At 30.5% G+C, this 21436-nt stretch overlaps 3 protein-coding genes across 4 annotated transcripts; all 3 read right to left on the reverse strand.

Moving 5' to 3' along the window:
* Nucleotides 1–10421, reverse strand: LOC113849417 (uric acid degradation bifunctional protein TTL). 2 transcript variants are annotated; one of them, XM_027479317.1, is made up of 5 exons: nt 10015–10421; nt 9489–9546; nt 9040–9141; nt 8162–8312; nt 1–726 (listed from the first exon to the last, which is right to left on the reverse strand). In XM_027479317.1, exons 1-5 carry the CDS (start codon nt 10242–10244, stop codon nt 269–271), a joined length of 999 nt encoding a protein of 332 aa, XP_027335118.1. In that variant the 5' UTR covers nt 10245–10421; the 3' UTR covers nt 1–268. The 2 variants fall into 2 exon arrangements, with proteins under 2 accessions (XP_027335118.1, XP_027335119.1); XM_027479318.1 differs by having other exon boundaries at nt 56–723.
* Nucleotides 10422–12352: 1931 nt separating this feature from the next.
* On the reverse strand, nt 12353–16846 carry LOC113849416 (cytochrome P450 72A68-like). The gene is made up of 5 exons (XM_027479316.1): nt 16567–16846; nt 14819–15036; nt 14495–14739; nt 13022–13409; nt 12353–12784 (listed from the first exon to the last, which is right to left on the reverse strand). The coding sequence occupies exons 1-5, from the start codon at nt 16844–16846 to the stop codon at nt 12353–12355; spliced, it is 1563 nt and encodes a 520-aa protein (XP_027335117.1).
* A 3188-nt stretch (nt 16847–20034) lies between these two features.
* LOC113851401 (protein yippee-like At4g27740) lies at nt 20035–20935 on the reverse strand. The gene is made up of 2 exons (XM_027481866.1): nt 20813–20935; nt 20035–20342 (listed from the first exon to the last, which is right to left on the reverse strand). The coding sequence occupies exons 1-2, from the start codon at nt 20906–20908 to the stop codon at nt 20118–20120; spliced, it is 321 nt and encodes a 106-aa protein (XP_027337667.1). The 5' UTR covers nt 20909–20935; the 3' UTR covers nt 20035–20117.
* Between the last annotated feature and the right edge of the window lie 501 nt (nt 20936–21436).

Below are 21436 nucleotides of genomic sequence, written 5' to 3' on the forward strand. Positions count from 1 at the left end.
AATATAAACCCTTGCTCATGCTCCTTAAATGTGCTATTTATATGTTGATGGCATTTCTTAATTGTTGCGAGTCTCAATTATTATCTCAAAAGTTCTGATATAACATACATCAAGCAAACACCAATAATACACTTATACCTTACTACATTTGGTATCATTACAATGTTCTATGGGCACAAACACAAGTTCAGTTCATCAAATCTTCAGAAATTCATGCCAGTTACCCACAAATATCAGTGGCATTCATTTGGCAACCGTTCCTATGTTTCTAGCTTCCACGGTAAGTGCTGAACGAAAACGGAGAAAGCAGGAGAGGAACATGAAAATGCTCCCTTTTCTGAGACTCCAGGATTTCAAACACAATAGACACATATGGAAAGAAACCACTTGGGTTGTACTTGCCTGTGTTAAAACTTATCCGGTATATCCCTGGACTCACATCATCAACTATGCTCAATAGTTGACCACTGCGGCCATCTTTATCTGTCATCGAAGACCCTTGAAGCACCCAACTGCCACCACCTGTGGCCCCGAATGTAGGACGAGACTGAGTGCCCCTCCATGCCTCCAAAAGTACCTCAATACCAGCAGCTGGACAGCCTCGCGAAACATCCAACACATGAGTGGTAATGGGCGGGCGGGTTCTAGCAGAATGTTGAATTGATTTTCCTGGTGAACTTTCTGCAGCAGCAGTCACATGACCTCCAATAATGTTCATACGATCTTCTAGCATTGGGAAAATTCAAAATCAAGATAGGTTACAGGTTATACACAAGGAAATATCATGATGCACAAATTGGAGAGTCTGAACAGAGAATTCATATCACATACATAAATAAACAATTGAAAGGAAGGACTATTTAATGGCAATCAATAGCACACCATATACCTTCTGTAATTTCCCAAGGAGTTTTATTCAGAAAGTGGTAAGTCACAACTTACAAGGAGACTATAATGTTGGAAATAATTACTAGAAAAATAATATGTTGCATGCATTATAAAGATGAAAAGGTTGTGAGTTGGTGTGAGTTAAGGATCACAATTCCTTTGTTAAGAACTATAATTCTTAGTTTATAACTATTTGACATTTAGCGACATAAAAAAGGCAATTATTTGAAACAAGTTAAGGGTTACTCTACCTCTAATAAATATAGTGGACTATATTCATGTATTATGTGTGCCAAATAATAAAATCCTTCCCCTTTCTATAATAGGGTCATGCAATAATCAATCATTTCCTACATTTCAAAACAGTTCACAATGAGGATCAATGAGAAACACACTGTAATCATTTATAGTTTACTCTTGATTGCCACATTAAATAGCTGAGGTGTAGGATTTAGGGTTCCTTTCAACTGGAGGAGCATTGAGGACTAAGGAAGAATGTGTCCCACTTGTCAAAACAACATGCCTTTGCTAAGCAGTGCAAGGAAAACAGCCCAGGTTCAATCATGAGATGGCACATAGCAATTGGTGGAAGGGAATTTGCATGATTTTAGAGTATAACAAAAAAACTGCAAATTTCTTTTTGCATAGCACAGAAGCCAATTATATCTGGAGTAGAGTTTTCACGTGCTTTCTGAATCTTGATGGTCCCCAAAGCTTGGAAAAGTTATTTTATTTTTAAATGCGCTTACAAGCTTTGGAAGGAGTAAGACTAAGGAGGGGATTTCCATTCTATGGTATGTTTGGTTGGATAGAAATGGGTCTGATTTTCATAAGGAAATTTTGGTCTTGACACACAACATTCTGGGACAGACTTATTTTTCTATATCAATATAGTGCTTGGCATTGGAATTTCTTGATTTTTACAGAGAACCACCTTACACCTTAGATCCTCCTATCCCTTTGTATGAAACCGGATCTTTTCCGGTTTGCACAAAAACAAGATCGTTCAATTCCATTTTCACTTAAACGAATTCTTCCCTACTCGCTTAAGCAAGAAAAATATTTGCTTAAGCGAATATGATTAGCTTACACAAATCTAAACCTTGCCTAAGTGGGAAGACATTGGCATAAAAGGCAGTCACTTAAGCAAATTTCATCTTGCTTAAGCGAATATTAATAACCTTAAATTAAATTGGAACAAAGAGCAGAGATTAAGATAGAGGTGATCACTTGAGCAAGCCTTAAGTGAATTAAAACTCACCTAAGCAATTATTAAACAGCTTAAGTGAATTATGAACATAGAGCAAACTTTACTGGATACAAAAGTTGACTTAAGTGAATTATGCAAAAAAAACTAAAACTAGTACAAAATCTAACAATTGAAACATGGTTAGACAAACTTACAATTAAAAGACTTGCTAAAAGACATTGTTAATATTTGTGGTCTTGTAGGTTTTCCCTCAAAGTCAAAACATTAGACATTTTTAATATACAATTAGTCATTGAAATAAGGAAATAAAGTGTAATAAGGAAATAAAGTGTCAATAAGGAAACAATTCCTAAGATTACTCCAATAGATAATATACATTGCTAAAAGACATTGTTAATACACAATAAAACCTAAAAACACATTACAAAATTAAAGGAAATAATGTGGAGCCTAAATGAAAGTGATTACATAATTAACGAAATAAAGTAGTAATTAAGGAAATAAATTGAAGTGCTCCAATGTGCCCTTCAAGTCCCCCCCAATGAGTATATTTGCCACAAACTCCTCCTCCATGTGTTGTCCTTCGTTACTAACATTACTGTCATTGTGCTGATCCTCTAGTCCTTCTCTCTGTCCTGTGCATTCTTGCCACCATCATGTTGATCTTCTAGTCCTTCTCCTTGTCTTGCTTCATCCACATTTTGGTCCTCCTCATTTGGGAAACTAGGACTGTCTCCAGGCCATGAGACGTGTGTTGCAAACTTTGTTGGTGTAGGCCATGGGAAAGGGGAAGACTCTTCATGATGTTGGTGTAATGTAAACTTGTAAAATGAATCATTGAGTTGGGTGTACGCTCGATGATTGGCCGCCATTTGCTGTTGTAGGTGAATGAGATATCGTGTTAGGCGAGACTCCATGGGTGTCATGTCAGGCATGGATGCTAGGGCTGGTGGTGGTGCTGATGAGGACAGATGAGAAGAAGCTGCACTAGGCTGCTCCAATGAGTTGATGCAGTAATTCTTGATGAAATGGGCATTAATGGGCATCTTCAATTTGATAGTAGATTGAGAAGCGTTCGGAATCTGAACACCTTGGGCAACACAAAGAGCAGTGATCAGAACTGGGAATCCCAATGGTTTTGTGGCTGCTACAGAAGTAGAAGGGTTGGAGATGACAAATTGATGAATTTCCTCTGAAATGACACTAGCAATGTCTACTGTTATGTTCTCCATGATGCTATAAATCAAATATGCTCAAGACATTCGCACATCAGAGGTGTGAGTAGTTGGAGCAATGTTGGCAAACAAAAAAGAAGTCCAAATCTGAGCTAATGTCTTCAAACTTTGCCTCTTGAACCTCATGGGCTTCCCATGAGCATTTGTTTCATACGATTTGTTAGGAATGCATAAGGTCTCAGCTATGGTGCCATCCAAAAATATTGTTGTCTGCCTTTTGTTTTGTTGGTATTGGCACAACTCTCCTTCTTGTAAGGTCAAGGGGTTACCTAGCAAGGCATTTATAGCATTCCTGTCATAACACACCTCCACCTTTCGAACCCATGACCTTTTATCCTTTTTCTGTATATCCAATGGCCATGCATTGGCATAAAACTCCTTGACAATGTCTTTACTAATATGATTTGGAAGATTTGCCAAAAAGTGCCATTTCCTTCTATTTATCTCCTCTTGAAATTCTACATATTCTCCTTCACCTAATTGGACATTACGCTCTGGTAACAATTCCCTTAGTTGCAATTCTAAGAACCTTTGATATTTGGCTTTAGTCTTGAACTTAAATCGATCCCATGAAGGTAGGGGAGTGTCTATGGTGGGTGTTGGTGGTGCTTGTTGCTGAGTATGTCTTTCCTCAAGTTCTTGTGAACTTTGCCCCGATTCAAGTTTCTGTTTTTCCTATGAGGGATTAATTTCCTAGGAGTCATTCCTGCAACAACCACAACAATGGAAATTGCATGATTAACAAAGGCATTACCATTGAATATCTCACGAAAGGATGCACGAAGAATTCTGAGCATGTGACATTCTGACAAATTCGCTTTTAGAGGCACTTGAGCAATAAATTAGCTTAAGCAACACATATTCGCTTAAGCAAATTTATGGCATAAAGCAATGATTTGTTAGGGACATCAACTTCACTTAAGCAAATTAATTTTGTCTTAAACGAATTTGATTCTAATAACCTATTGAAGTGATAAAATTCACTTAAGTGATTTTATCACCTTAAGAGTATGAGTTATTGAAGACAAATGTTACAGTGAGTTAACTTGAGCATGATTCCTGCCATAAGTTAGCATTGTTGTGATATGAGGTGTCTCCAATATTAATGCAAATGGACAAAGTTTACACACATGTTGTGTTTAACTTATTCCAATAAGAGTTTGTTTTCTTCTTTATTCGAATACGTCATTACTACAATCAACTAAGAAAGATCATGGAGTGTATCACTTGATCATGTCTCAACTTCTATATCTTGCAGCTTTAATTTATTCTCAAGCATTGAAAGTGTTTAAAGCAAATGATATGAATGTTATTCTTGAAAAATATATACTAAAGAAATGGACAAGAGAAGATCGTTGTGGCATTATATATAATATAAAAGGAATAGAGGTTGAGAGGGATCTTAGACATTCTTGCATATGACGATTCCAACAACTAGCATATCAAATGATTAGTCTGGCATCCGAGGTATCTACTTTTGAATAGTATTGTCAACTACTAGATGAAAGTATAACACTATATGTCAAAAATCACAAAGCTTTGATTATAAGCAAAAACGTATTGATAAGCACAGCAATGATGTCTCTACATTGGTGACATGCCAAAAGGGAAAAGAAAACTTCAATTAGAAGTCAAGCATCTCAAGTACATATATGTATGCATATAGCAATAAACAAATCAATTTTTACTTCTTTATTATAACCATATGTCAATTTTTGGTGATATGTCCACTTAGCTATCCTTTAAAGTTAAAATCATCAAATTACCTAGCATGGTACAAATCGGTTCACATCCTTGTCAGTTTCTCATGACCTTACAAGATATGTCGCTGATGATATGTCATGCCACTATCATTGAAGGCGATTCTACCACTTTGAATCCATCTTACACATTCTGTATTCTTTAGGACAAACTCCTCTATATTGCTCTATCAAGATCTTGTGATATTGAAGCTCAAGTTGTCATGACCTTGGTCGATACCTCGTGATGCTTGGCTCCTTCTTCAGTGAGCCTTCTCCAATCACTCTTCACTCTGGAGTAAGGAGTGACTTAACTCTATTTCCAAAGGATTGGACTTTGTCGCCATCTACCTACAAACTATCCAGTTCATAGTTCACAAGCTTTTGCTGATTGGTCACCCTTTGGATGCTATTTTGATCTTGTCATCCACACACTTAATGGATTCAGACCTTCATATTTTGAATTCATTGCCTCCATTCAAACCTGTGACAATCCCATTGCATTTAATGAACTATATGTTAAACTAATTAACTTTGATATGTTCCTTCAAAGAGAAGAACGTCTACAATACTCTAGACATGTGACTGCCAATTTTGCTCAATGCCACCCTTCACAATGGAGCAAACATCCTCAAAATCATTCATCTAACTCCCCTCATTCTGGTGGACGTCAAAACAATGGGTCTATCATTTGCCAAAGTCTACAAATAAGAGGGGTCATAGTGCCTTACAGTGCTATAAGCTCACCAAAAACTTGTGAAAAAGCAACCACTCTGCCAATGTTGTTCAGACTATTGTCCCACCTCTAGAATGACTTTTTGATTTGGGTGCCTCAAACTGCTTTACAAATGACTTAAGCAATCTTCCCCTCAAATCTAAATATGATAGCTCAGACCAATTGCATGTTGCAAATGGTACACGCCTTTCCATAACCCATCAAGGTTCTGGTATTATTTCCTCATCTAAGAAACTGATAGGTACTGAACAAGAATAGATTTCTTTATTGGATCTTCTCTGAACAAGAGACGAGAATAGGAAACTGTACAACACCTTCCTACTGGAATTTCGAGAGTTCCAGCCTCTACCTCCAATCTCTGATTTCTCCAAAAAATCCCTTCCCTCTTTCTAACTAACTATTTATAGAGCATGAATCAAAATACAGTTATAACTAATACAGTTATGATTGACAATTCAAATCCTCTACAGCTGTCCTATTCTTACACTTCCTCTAATAAACTTTCATTAAAGGTGGCATATGCTTAGTAATACCCGGCGCCAAAAGCTTCACCTTGTCCTCAAGGTGGAAGGAAGGAAATGCCTCTTGCATCCTAGCTGCAGATTCCCAACTATTCTCACAAGAAGGAAGCCCTTGCCATTGTATCAAAACTTCCACATCACCCATAGTGGATTCTCTAAACTCCAAAACTGCTTGTGGGCAAACCCGCAATTCCTGATCTTCCGACAACATTTCTGGAGTGGCTGTGTTTGAACTAACGGACCCACCATTTTTTTTAACCATGAAACATGAAACACAGGATGAATCCTGCTAGTTTCTGTTTCACAATTATGCTAGTTTAATAATGTTTTTATTGAATATTTTCCATGGCATTTTGAGGTAAAGAACTTGAGCACAAGAGTGGTTTTGCTGTGCGGTTTGAATAAAGACAATGTGTACAAGTTCTCTCCTTAGTCATTTTCAACTCAAAAATCTTCCATCCACCTATGACATCATAGACTTGGTCACATGTCCTCTCGTGTCTTCATCAAGCTCTCAAGACTAATTACATATGCTTTCTTGATTCTCCAAATAAATGCTCTCACTGTCTAGCTAATCAATATTGACTTAAGCAAATATTTTTCTCGCTAAGGCGCATAGGTAAGAATTCTCTTAAGAAAATTTAGATTTGGTTAAGTGAACATAAAATTGAACAATCATGTTCCCTTTGTAGTTTGTACCCTTTCCCATATAAATAAAATTTCATTTTTTATCAATAGGCAAAAGTAACTATGCATTGAAACAAAATCTAAGAGAATGGACAATAGATTCACCACATATCCAAAACTTTGTGTTAAATAAATTAACACACAAATAGACAAATGATGCCCCCACGTGAACACACTTTTCAGTGCTCACTTCACAGTTTCTACTTACTAAAATTTCATAGGTAAATATTATTCCACTCTAACACCAATTTAGTTCATCAGAAGTACTATTCATAATTATATATTGCATGGTATACCATGCCTCTTTTTTCTTTGTCAACAATCAACTCTCTCAAAACCTTAAGCTGCTAGGTAAAAGACTCAAATGTGGTTTTATATATAACATGCCTTCTCATGGTAGGAAAACAAAATCAAGCTAAACCAATTTCAGAAAACAGCGCATCAAGTATTAGCAAACATAACTGAAGGAGAAAGAAAAAGCCTGACTATTTAAACTGGTAAAAGGGCACAGGCAAGTTGGACTACAGCGGAGTAATGCTGTGAAATAAACAATGCCCATAGGACAGCAAGCATAATTCAAGCATACAAATTTTGTTTTTCCATGGTAAAACTTAATAACTTATGGAAAAAAAATAGAAAGTGTAAATTTTATAAAACCTGTTAAATTTGGACTTTTGAGGCACTTACAAAGGACTCTTGATTTCCTGAAATTAATTATGCACCTTACAATGGGATTTATTCACATTGCCTTTTCTATCCTCTATTTGATTCATACAGTTAATGACACATGGCAATCACATGATTCTAACAATTAGTTAACATTAATTATTTGAATCTAAGATTTACCTATTAACTCACAACTTTTGATACGCAGAACGAATGGATGAAAAACTCTTCTTTTTTTTCTCCTGCTACTTCTAGCAAAAAATTTATGACTCATGATGGTTGATTCTAAATGGCCGATGATCTGCTACATTTTAATAAATACAACTACAGGCAGAACCAAAATTCAATAGTAAAAGGGTTGTCAAGGAAACAATTAGAACACCAAGCTATATCTTGCCAAAACAGATTAAAATTTGAAAAGATGTTCTTAAACTTAATCACTAACCAAACATAAAACATAACAAAGAGTATCAAAGTACCTTCTGCTTTTTTAGAAGTGGAATGCTTATCAGCTGTAGAAGAAATGTTTTCTCTATTTGAAAAGAGCTTTGCAAGGCGCAGTTCTGTAATTTTCATTTGCTCCTGAGCAGCAATCTCAAATTCAACAATTGGCCTGTTATTATAACGTCTCTGCAGAGTGTAAAATAAATTAATTTAAATTCAAATGAAAAGAAATATATGACCATTTTACTGTATCACTCAAATTCTTTTATTGGTGAAAAATTCAAAATATTGAGTTCCTGAATTTAGTAGAAACTTTTAATGGTTCAATCATGCATATACAAGAGATGATAAAGGAGATGAAAAGCCTCTGAGAAACGAATATTCTCCAACCTAACATATTTCAAAACTTGATAACATAACAACCATTCCCCCAAGTAACCAGCAACCTGGAAGAGCATATTCATGAGAAATAGACTTCCAGGAACTTGCTGAATTTTAACAGTGATTAGGTTGCCAATGCCTGCATTGAGTCATATTTAACATGAATTAATTGGTGATATTATGAAATAGTCTTTTAAAAATTGCATTAGTCTATATTGACCAAACCAATGTCAAATCAATCACCATGAAAAGTTCCCCAAATTACTGCGCATGGGTGGGTATTTCAAATCCCAAAATGACACACATTTTGTCATTTGAATATTAAATCTAGAAAAAAAAATCATCACACTCACAAGCTCAACCTTCTAAAAATAATAAACAATTCATTTCTCTATCTTTCAATAAGAAACAAATGCATATTCGTAATATAATAGCTCCACAGAAATTTGCCCGTGTAGACATTAGATGAACAATAAAAATAAAATAAATAAACACAAATATTGCCATAACTAAACTTTAAAGTCAAAAATACCTTCAGTTCAGCAAGTATCTCATCAGTGGTTCTCCCAGATGCACATATGAGAAACACAAACCCAAACTTTTCCCTATACCGAGCATTCCATTCAGACATTTCCTGCATAGTGGACCACATCTAGATGACTAACTTTCATTTACCAACAGTTAACATAACAGCTGAAGCTCGAAGCTCTTTCTCCACAATAATATTAATAATAATAATAAAAACAATAGCAAACCGTGATGCAGGTCCAGCCAATGAAGGATGCAACAATGAAACCAAATGAAATATTTGGCAAGAAACATAACTCTCTACAAGGTGTTTGTCAATTTCAATATTCAAACAATTTTCTCAGATATTCTGACAGAAGAGCCAGAAATCAATCAGTTTCAGAGTATTTCATAGCACAGGAAACAACACAAAAGTATAAGCAGTTATTTTTGTAGTAGCAGTGGCAACTAAACCTGTAAGGTGGAATCAGTAGCAGTCGCTAAAGCAGTTGATTGCTCTCCCTTACTCCACCTGCAAAAAGCAGTCCCTCAGACAAATCATTACTCAAGTCTTTCATTTCAGTGTATGCTTGAGATCAAATTTTAAAGAAAAATGAGGGGACAGATAATTTTTTTTATTTCAAGTAAATATTCTCAAAATAAAATAATAAATTACCATAAATTTAATGTATACAAATATTATATAACTTTCTTAATTTAAAAATAAAATATTGATCTTTATTTTCTTTTTTCTTTCAAAATTCAATTTTTCAAACTTACCCTTAATTTAAAAAAGAAAAAGCAGCCCAGATTTTTAAAATCGGGAACAAACTCGAATACTATCTTAAAACTCCAAATGAAGACACAAACTGACACCCATCAAGGGAAAGACACAACATTTGCATTCAAAACTGAAACTTTCATTTATTTTTGACATGAAAGAAAATGAAAAAAGGAAAGTGACCCAGATGAGGAAAAGAGGTAAATTTTGGGACTGAACTGAGCACTGGTTTGAGAGGCATGAGAGGGAGAATGGGTTTGACCGATCTGAGGGTGAGCAGAGAAGGCTTGAAGCCAAGCGTTGACATCAACGTGGTTGAACCAAACGTCTCTGGCAACAGAAACAGCGTGATCAAAGGAAGAGAAAGGAGAGGCTGAAGCCATGTGGTTGACGAATCTTGTGCTTCCACAGCATGAGAGAAAGTCCTTTTCCTCAAAACCAAACTCCATTATTCTTCAAATCACTATGTTCTCCTTTGTTGTGTTTGGACGATTGAATTGCAATTGCAAGAAGAGAAGAGAAGAGAAGAGGGTGTGTGAGATGCTAGTGGTAGTACCTCGCAAGACAAACAAAATGCCACGTTAAAAGGTTGCTTCGGCCAGCTTAAGATTGTTTGGACGGAGCCGAAGCGGCAGTGACCCAAATTCTATTTTATATTTAGATATTTTTTTAATAACCGTCCGGCGATAAGCCTACCCCATTTAATAATTCTTTTAAATAAAATTAATCAATAAAATTATTAGTTTAAAAATGAAATTAATTTTATAAAATTTTAAAAAATATATAATATTAAAAAATATTTAATCGTATTATTAAATTTTAGACAATATACTTGCATATATAAAATTTAATATGTATATTTATAAAATAATTTATGAATAAATTGATCAATTTTTCTTTTAATAAAAAATTAATAAATAATATAAATTTTTAATATCAATGAATTTTTATTTTTTCAATGTGTATTTGAAAATATATAATTAATAAATAATAGATAGTCTTTCATTTGGTTTAAACTAAAAGTGTACACTTGAATAATTACTTATTTAATAATTTTTTTAAAATAATAATTTGTCAACAATTTAATATAAAATGTATTAAAATAATTTAAAAATAATTTATTTAATATTAAAATGATTATTAAAATAAATTAAAAATAATCTATAAAATCGTAAATTATTATAAACTCTTGTATATAGATGACAAAATCCTTTCATTTAGTTAAAAGGGCTGTGGAGAAATCACTTAGCAATGCAGCGGATTTTGCCTGTAATTAACAGTTAGTCTCAACCTTGACCTTTGCACACACACACCACAAACTCTCATCACATGTCAAATAAATACTTAAATAAATTATTTATCTTCCCCTCACTGGAATATGAGATGATATGTGTTTGAGAAGATATACCTGTTATTTATTGAAACAAGATGAACTATCCCTGTTTTAGCCACCAATTGCTCTCTTTATAATTTGTATTGTATAGCTCAACGCTACAAGAAAAAGGGCACTTCAAATAAATCAACTTAAAATTAAAAATAACGTTGCACCAATTATAGCATCAATAGTAAAGGTGAAATGCCACACATTTTTTTTTTATTAGTTAAAATTTATTTAAAACTAAAAAATATAAAAAAACATTAATTTATAAGTAAAAAAAACAAAGTAAAACTCATTATTTTTTTGTAGTTTTCAATATATTTTAACTAATAGTAGAGAATATATTACAGAGTATGTGTTAACAAGTGTGTTATTAATATTATTCATAATAATATAGGTGCTTTAATACGGAAATTTTTTCTTATAATTATAAATAGTCTCATCTTTTTATATATTTTTAATTATTAACTAAAATTTATTAAAAATTATAAAAATCAGTAAATATTACTCTTAATTTAATAATTTTTTGTTGTATTTGTGTAGTTTTAATAAATGTTAGTTAATAATTGAAACAGCCTTGCTCACAACATCCTTGTCCAAAGAGCAACTTGAGGTTTAATTACGATGGACACCCCTACAGGTTACAAAAAAAATGTTGTTTAAATCAAGAAAATTTAGAAAGGTTCCTTAAATTTTCAAACTGGGCTTGTGGGAAGGAATCTCTATCTGGAAATTGTGTAAGGAAATGGAAGTAAGTAAAATACAAACTATGAATTCTACAAATCTATGGAAAGAGAGAGTTGGATTTGATCAACATACAAAGAAGGATTGTAACATATCTTGCAAATAATAGAAGTGCAGAAAGGATAGGTGATGTGGAGATGATATCCTGTATTATTTGTAGTGAAAGCAACAACAGTAAGAATGGTTTCTACTTTCAACTTGTAGATCGAAGTGAAGATTCTATTAGTATTAGTGTATTACATGGTAGCTTTGGTTAGAAATTACAAATCATTTAAGTATATATAATGGTTATTATTTAGATGTGTACTTCAGATTAGATGTGTTAATGAAATCAAACATATTACAATATCTAAAAAGGTTATTATTTATATTTCATTATACACCTTTCAACATCATTATGCAATAAAAGTGATACAATAAAAACTTTATTATTTTCTACATTTTCACTTTATGCAGAATGATATGAGCCCCATGTTGTGGCTGAAGGGTAATTACTTGAGCTGGAGCATGAGTATAGGCTGGAGAAAGTTCAAATGAAAAATGTTGTAAAATCATTGCTAAAGCCAACTTTGCTTCCACCAAGGCAAAGTTTTGTCCAATGCAAATTCTAGGACCCCATCCAAATGGGAAAAATGAAGCTTTGCCATTTGTTGCTTTCAAAATCCCTTCAGAAAATCTCTCAGGATTAAACACCTTAGCATCATCACCCCAAAGTTCACGATCATGGTGAACTAAGATTATTGGTAAGTAAAGATGCACTCCAGCAGGTAGTGTAATGCTTCCAAGGTTCATATCTTTTGGAACAATTCGAGCTAGCCCTTCTACTGGTGGGTATAACCTAAGAACCTCATACAAAATCATGGTGACCTGTAACAATATTAATCATAATAAGTATGAAAGGTGTACTTTTGAATATAAGATAATGATACAATAAAAAAATTCTAGTAATACACTCTCTAACACACCCTTTATTATTGACTAAAATTTATTAGAAAATTACAACTTGTAGTTTAATGATTTTCAGTTATACAGTTGTGGTTTTCAATAAATTTCAACTAATAACAGAAAGTGTGTTCTTAACACTCTTGATAATACAATACTTACAATCTTAAGTTGGCTTAGCCCATCAAAATCTGCCTTTTTGTTGCCAAAGACTTGAAACACTTCTTCCCTCGCACGTGCTTGCCAATCAGAGTACCTACTTAATAACACCATTGCCCAAACAAGCAAAACTGAAGTGGTCTCTTGTCCTGCAAAATAGAATAGCTTGCATTCCTCGATTACATCATGAAGATTCATTCCAACATTCTTATTGTTTTCATGTTCTTGAATTTCCTTGTGATTTGACTCTAAAAGCACACTTAGTAAGTCATTCTTAGTAGCTCCCTCTGCCTTTAGTGCTTCCTCTTTCTTGTTAATAATAAACTTGAGTGAAGCTCTGATATCTCTATCAATTTCCTTCATCCTCCTATTTATAGCAGTAGGTAGAAACCTACAAAAGTAAGGATAATTAGTCCTGTACTTGTCCATGATTCTAAGGGAATCTCTTTCCCATATTAATATCCTTCCAGTGGTTATTGTGTCAATGGGAAACATAATATGATTTTCCAATAGCTATACTTTTCTGTTTCAATTTGTAATTGAGATGGTACATATCATTTTCTCCTCACAATAACTAGTAAATGTATAGGAACTGAAAATAACATAGACTCCTAATGCTATTGCTTGATGTTGCTGGCTAATAGTTTAATTAGGAATGACATTCTTGTCCTGTTCAAGTTGCAATTGATCGATACCACATATTTCCATCACAATATCTAGTAAACTGGTTGTTGTATAAAATAAGTTTATTCCTTTTTGGGTCTTTAATTGTCTATTTCTAGGCATGGCTAACTATGTGATCAATTGGTAGATGATTCCTCTAGCTTAATCAAGTCCCTAAAGTTCCAGAAATATGGTAAAAATTAAGAGGAAGAGTTTTGACACCCATAATGATTCTACTTGAGGGAACCCAAATGTCTAATTGGTGTATAAATATTGGTGTCTTAAACCAAAAAGAAAGAAAGAAAAAGAATCCTTGAGCCAAGGTGGGGATTAGTAAAACTTTCCTTTGAATGATAATAAAGTCCAATTTGGATAAACTTCTCAATAAATACTCGTAGGAGTAAAACTCTATGTAGTAAAATAATCAAACTCCTTACATAAGTTAAAATCAATTTATGTTTCTCTAGTTTTTTACAAGGTTTTTTATTTAACTTCTTTAAAATTCAAAAAGATAAATTGTTTCTAACTTATGTGAGAAATTTTATTTATATTTTATTCTAATTCTTTATTATGAGGAATTTTCTATAAGTTTACCCAAAGTGGGCCTAACTCTAGATTCAAACTCTAACATTACTGCTTATGTTCTTTTGGGATCATAGATCACTTTTACCATGATTAAGTAGTATTGATTTTTATTAAAAAATAATTTGCTACTTGTTTCTTCCAAAATGAAATATATGGTAAAGTTTTACATCAAACTTAAGTTTGATCTTGCAGATCTATCATGTGGCTAGATTTACATATTACACTTACCTCCACCCAGGGATGTAAACTTTCTTCATAGCTTCTGCTGAAAGTTCAACTTGCTCTTTTTGAAGTTGAAATATTCTCTGTCCTTCTTCATAACTACTTCCAAATGCGGTTCGAGAAATCACATCACTAGTCATGTTTTGAAGGAAAGGCCACACATCTATTTCACATGATCCATTTAAAGACAACATGCTCTCCCATTTGCTTATCAAATCATTACAACTTTGGGAGAATAATGGTAACATATTCTGTGGTGTGATAAAAAAAGGGTGTTAAAATTTCTAATGTTTATTTATAAGATCTATATCTAGTAATCCACCAACTAACCTTTAATTTTTCTAAAGTGAATGCATGGTTGATTATCCTTCTGTGCTTGGTCCACTTTTCTCCCTCATAGTGGACAAGACCAGTAACTAGTAATTTAACAACTGGATTCAAATCAGGCTTTGGGAAGTCATAAATCTTGTTAAGTACATCTTTGATTAGGTCAGGATCTGCAAGGGTCACCCTAGGTGTTGGTCCAAACCAAATAAAAGAACTTTTGCCTACATGCCATCAGCAACTTCATAAACAGACTTAAATTGAAGATAAAACAAAACAAAAATTGGGATTTGAATAGAAAAAGATAATCAATTTGAATTTTACATTATTCACAAACAACAGGAACCTTTAGGTCCAGCCTTGAAGAGTTTATACCTTCATTTAAGGATTTCTCCAATTTAAAACTTCAGCAAAAGAATCAAAATATATAGATAGTGCTGCCTCTGTGTTTATTTATCTATATAGAGAGAAAATATATATACAAACTAAGAAATATAATTATTTTTTAAAATTTATTTTTTAAGCATCCTAATTTATCTTTTATTACTGGGTTTGTTATTCTTGAACTATCAAATAGTACAAATAGTTTATCGAGTTTTTTAGTGTGTATAGTGGACACATGTTAAGAAGCATCAAATATGGTCTACTAAATGTTTTAAATAACCTTAAAGAGTATATATTGAATGCTATTTACGAATTTGAGATAATAAATATTTTTATTATTAATAAAAATATTTTTTAATTTTAAACATATGTCCTTGGCCACACATTAAAAAAAATTAATATTACTCCTAATTTTATTTATAAAAAATAAATACATAATTCACAAGACTAATAAAAAATAGTTATATGTTATAAATTTATATATAAAATAAAGATATTGGTGGAAAGTTGAGTTAACACAAATCTTATTATAAATAAGTGAATAACAATTAATACATTTAGAAATAGGTCTTTATATCTTATAATTAGGATTAAGAGATATTAATAGTTGTTTTTTATAAATAAAATTGGACATAATATTTTATCCGGAGACAAGTGTTTCGGTGAAAGAATCATAATTAATATTAACGCAGTTTAAGTGAATTTTTAGAGAAAAATTTATAAAAAAAATTAGTATAAAAAATAAATAAAATTTATCTTACAAGTTAAAAATTACTTATAATTTTCTAATTTTAAAAAAAATTTCTTATTTAAATTTTTTTAATTTTAAAGAAATAAGCTATTTTTAACTTTTAACATAATTTTTTATTTCTTATATTAATTTTTTCTGGTTTTAAGATTTTTCTGGAACTTTACCCAAATTGGGACATTGTTTTAAACTTTTACAGATAAATAAGAACAAATTTCTTCTTTTCCCTCGACTAAAAGTTAGAAACAGAGATAATATTTTTCAAGGAAATGATTTCACATAAAATTTTTCAGTGGTTATAATTACACACAATATATAAGGCTCCCCATTGATTTTGTAAAATTTCTGGGCATATATATTCAAATCGGCAGACACTAAATAAACATAACAATACACTGAATAGGGGAATTAAAAATAAAACCACTGTCTGGAAACTAGAAAATGGCATGAGTAAAGTCCAGGAACATGTGCACCAAAAAATATAGAACAAAGGTTAGAAATTGACAAAGTTAAAAAAAGAGTGTATAAGGAAAAATACAAAAATATACAATAAGAAAAATAAGATCCAAAGAGGCAAATAGATGACAATTGACAATAAGAAGAATGGTTAGCAAAGGCATACCATGTTTATTGACACTGTAATGGAGATAGGGAAACACAGAAAACACCAAATCATCATTGAGATTCATGGGTTTAGATCTAACTTCCTTTTCCATCTTCAGGGTATCCTTTAAATCCCCATCCAAAAGCCTATATGGATTGCCTTTGAGGCCTTGTTCTCTTAGGAGTCTTTCTAGCCTCTTAGGCCTTAGCCATAACCAGTTTAGCACCTTACATGCCCATGCTAGAGCAAATGCAAATGTGAAAACTATGCTTGCAGATGTGGCCCATGTTGTCTCCATTTGCTTATGGTGGAGCAAACTATGAACTATGTTTCAACTGATATGATGGCACTACTCTCCATGAACATTATTATATACAACAATTTGGATTAATGGCCACAAGAAATTTCATCAACGAATGTATTTAATGCAGTTAAATTTTTCCTTCGATACTATGAATACTTTTCAATTTGAATTTAAAAAAACTTGATTTAATTTCTATATTGTTAAAATAACATTACTAGATGCACGCAATAAACTAATTAATAAATTTAATAAGTAAATTTAAATTTTGAAAATATTATTATTAAATAATATATATATATATATATATATATATTATTTTAAAGGAATTTTTATTTAATTAATTATATTAAGAAAGTAAACATTTTAATTTTTCTTGTTTGAAAATTCTTCTAAAGTTGGATCATTATATTGATTGTTTCTAAATATTTATCCGTTCACTTAATTATTTGACAATTGTACTTAAATAATAAAGAAAGTTTTATTACTTGTTTAATGTTTTTGTCGAGTATGTGAATTAATATTATTATAAATAATAAACAATATAAATTACATATGATGCAAAAAAATTTAACTCAAACAGTGGCTGCAGTTATAATACAACAAAATTGTTTATATTAATATTATTTTTATATTATTAATCAATTAGTAGATATTATTTTTATATTAATTATTACAAAAATCAATTTTTCTTGCTAATATGTCAATTTGTGATTAAATAACATGCAATATAAAAATCTTAATGTATTTAGATTAAATTCATTATTTATTGAATCTAAATTAATACATGTCTGATACAATGAATGTAATTATATTTACCATATAATTAATACAATACCAAAAAATCAAATAAATATATACTTATTTGGGAATACAAATCAATGATAAAACTTTGGAAGAAAATTAAAAAAAAAAATATAATTATTCAAGTGAAATTAATTTATAAATTTTATAAACTTAATTACTTATTAAAAACTTTTAAACTAATGCTTAGATTATTGAAATTAAGCGTTTATAAAAAGTTATTAAAAAAAATAAGCTAACCAAAACTTACTCTCAAGATAAGTGGATCCATCCTATGGAGGATTTGGTTACTTTATTTTATTAAAAAATAAAGAGAATAATTTTAATGTATGATTAAAAAGTTTTACAGTGCTAATCGATTAAAATATATAGTAGGTGTAATATTTATGTTAATTATCAAATACATACTTATTTGGGAATGAAAATCTTAATGATATAATTTTGGAAGAAAATTAAAAAAATAGAACATATAATTATTTTAAGTGAAATTAATTTTTAAATTTTATAAACTTAATCTGTTAAAATATTTTAAATCAATGGTTAGATTATTAAAATTAAGTGTCTATAAAAAATTATTAAACAAAATAAGCCAACTAAGACTTATTATCAAGAAAAGTGGATCCATTATATGGAGCATTTGATTGCTTGATTTTATTATAAAATAAAGAATTTAATTTTAATACACTGTTAAAAAAATTTATATTAAATATAAAAAAGTCAAATATTATAACTTATAAAATTATTAATGACAATATAAAATAATTTTACACTATTAGTGTATTTTAATTATATTCTAAAATAATTTACATATACAAATCTAATATCTGCCTAAAATCTTAATAATCTATGAGGGATTCAATGAATAACAATAATAATATTGTTTCAAATAGGTAAAATTTAAATTATTTATTCTAATTTGTTGACTGCATCCGACTTATTTAGCTCAGTCAAATGCATAGTAATTAATATAGTATATTAGTATTTATATTCTGGTAATTTAAAAAATGTTTATTTTAATGTATTAATATAATAATAATATTTAATTTTACCAACGTATTCATGATCTAGTATAACTTTATTTTTTTAACGTTTCAAAAGCATTAGCTTAAAATTGAATATAAGCAGTTTACTAACCCGTGTAATGTAATTATATTTTATTTAGAATATATATATATATATATATATATAATTTAATAATTAAAGAATATTTTTTATATAACATAAAATTATTTTAAGTAATATTTTTTTTATAAAAATACATTTTATTTAATTTCATAATTATGAATAATATGCATCAATGATAAAATTTAATAAAATTAAATCATTTTAAAATATTGTTATCGTATAGTTTCAAAATATAATTTGACTAAATGTTAATAGTCAGTATATATTAAAAACAATAAATATAAGAGATAAGACTCTTAAAAATAATTTTTAAATTTAAAAAATAAAAAAAATAATGATATTTTTTATAAATATAAAACTAAATATTTACAATATATATATATATATATATAAGGTAATAAGATAAAGTTAAACTTTAATTTCTAAAATTTAAAATAAAATTAATAAAAATGTAAGTACAAAGTAAAACTATTGTAACGCGAGAGAGTAAAATTTACACAAAATTTTTAATTAATTTTAATATTAAAATATAACAAATTGTGAAAGAGAATAACTTTATTAATATTTTATTTTCTAAATAATTGACTGATTGTTTATAATGTAGAGGTTAATTAATTTTGAGTTATTAATGTAATTGAGAAATATATAAATTAGCCTAAATTACAATTTTTTTTAATTAAAATGTGTATTTTTTTAATTAAATTTATAACTTTAGAATAAACAAGTAAAAAAATCCCTGCTAAACTTCTATTATTATTATTATTATTATTATTATTATTATTATTATTATTATTATTATTCAATTGTTCTTTTAAATTAATATATTTTCATGAATTAGTATTTGTTATGCCTAATATATATTTACGAAGATGAGAATTTACTTACTCTCAAAATAAGTTTATTTTATTTAATTTGTAAAATCATCGTCCCTCTTAATTATATTTCATAAAAAAAAAAATCCATATACATCTTTTCTTTTTGCTTTTATTTATTTATTTTGTAAATAGGTGTTTTGTCATTACAGCTAGGTGTGTTGTATAAAAAGATTGAAATCCACACTGTGATAAGTTTTCAATTTCCATAATTCTCATTAGATATTGTGAATCTTAGGCCTAGCAATCAGCACAACCTTAAGATAAGATGAAGGAAGGGAAGGTTTGGTGCTCATTAAGCAGCAAATGTTATGCTTTATTTAATAGTTATCCATGGTAAGGTCTTCCACACTAGATAAGTAATCACCACGATTCTTCTGGCATTTTTACAATTACACAGAAATGAATGAAGACAACAACATCCAAGTGAGATTGCTAATTAGAATTGCCTTCAATTTATATATGTTTTAATACTCTTTGGTTATCTTTGCCCTCTCAATTATGAAATTTCCTTCCTTGAACCTTTCTCTTGCCTCATAAGCTTGAATATACTTCCAACCCAATTCCTCACCACATTTGCTACAAAAGATGCCAGCAACACTATACACACCAGTTATCAAACTTCTATCTTGCTTTGGCCCCAAAATGATGTTCCTTGCATGAGAGAACATAAAGGCTGGCCCAGTTTTTGCCTGAATAATCAAAGATGAACACAACAGGGATGGAGCTAGATATTTTCATGGGGCCAAATACAAAGAAAACTTTTGAACCAATTCAACAGAAAGAATAGTATATGTTCAAAATTGAAGGAAAATAGTTATTACATTCTAAAATATACTCAACATAAATGGTAGCATTTTCACACTACAAAATTAAAGATGTATAAAACCCACATATAATATAGTTAACTTTTTTTCCTTGTAGCAAAAAGACAGCATTTTATTGAAAAATGAGAATAAAAAAGGGAGCTGCTGAGGAGTTTGACTGTATTTTTGGGAAAGAAAAACAGAGGGAAAAAAAGGAAAGAGTTTAATGTTAGAAGCAGTTTAGTCTTCATTACAGTGCTGAAAATAAATCATCTACAAAGTTCAGAAGAGGAAATACTGATGAAGAGTTATAGGAAGAACGTGAGAAATCCAATTGGTTTCATCAACAATATTACCCGATAGCTTTTAGAGAGTAGTTCACTGCGGAAAGCAACAGGATTTTGGCAGCTTTTGCATCTGTATGTAGCAGATTGGTCGCCATAAATCGCCATTGAACTGAATCAAATCAAAATACTACTAAAGTTGAACAAAATCAGATGAGTTTTGTTCAATGTTTGAGCATATATATATATATATATGTATAAGAGGAGATGTGGTCAAATAGAGTGTTTAGACCAAACGAAATTGACAATTGAAAAGGACAATGGTAAGTGCCACGAAAGAGAATGCAAGACTTCTCATCTACTCCACTTGACAATCATTATCATAGGTGGGTATGTGAACCAGCTTATCCTGTACCACACCTTCCCCACTAAGCTACCCCTTTTTCTTAAGATTTGTATTGATATTTTAATGTCATTAATTTATAAAATAACTGTTTATAATAAGAAGTCTTCGTCTTTGTTACGAGTGTTTTATTATGTTTTACTTGTATTATTATAATACTGCTAAATATTCAATTTAATATATATATAATATAAAATAATTATCTCTGTCACCATAACTTTAAATTAAGATGGGTAACAATGTTATAATTAAAAAAAAAAATTACAAAATATAAAAAGGAGTGGAATATAGGC

The sequence above is a fragment of the Abrus precatorius genome, unplaced genomic scaffold, assembly GCF_003935025.1.
Source record: "Abrus precatorius isolate BTA unplaced genomic scaffold, Abrus_2018 Scaffold9, whole genome shotgun sequence".
NCBI lineage: Eukaryota > Viridiplantae > Streptophyta > Magnoliopsida > Fabales > Fabaceae > Abrus > Abrus precatorius.

Coding starts and splice junctions, on each gene's coding strand:
- LOC113851401 (XM_027481866.1), bottom strand. CDS start 20,908: ATGGCGATTTATGGCGACCAATCTGCTACATACAGATGCAAAAGCTGC. Junction 20,343..20,812: donor TACTCTCTAAAAGCTATCGG/GTAATATTGTTG, acceptor TTGATTATTCAG/GCAAAAACTGGGCCAGCCTT.
- LOC113849417 (XM_027479317.1), bottom strand. CDS start 10,244: ATGGAGTTTGGTTTTGAGGAAAAGGACTTTCTCTCATGCTGTGGAAGC. Junction 9,142..9,488: donor CTACTGATTCCACCTTACAG/GTTTAGTTGCCA, acceptor TCCACTATGCAG/GAAATGTCTGAATGGAATGC. Junction 8,313..9,039: donor AGATACTTGCTGAACTGAAG/GTATTTTTGACT, acceptor TACACTCTGCAG/AGACGTTATAATAACAGGCC.
- LOC113849416 (XM_027479316.1), bottom strand. CDS start 16,846: ATGGAGACAACATGGGCCACATCTGCAAGCATAGTTTTCACATTTGCA. Junction 14,740..14,818: donor TCACTTTAGAAAAATTAAAG/GTTAGTTGGTGG, acceptor ATCACACCACAG/AATATGTTACCATTATTCTC. Junction 12,785..13,021: donor GGCTAAGCCAACTTAAGATT/GTAAGTATTGTA, acceptor ATATTGTTACAG/GTCACCATGATTTTGTATGA.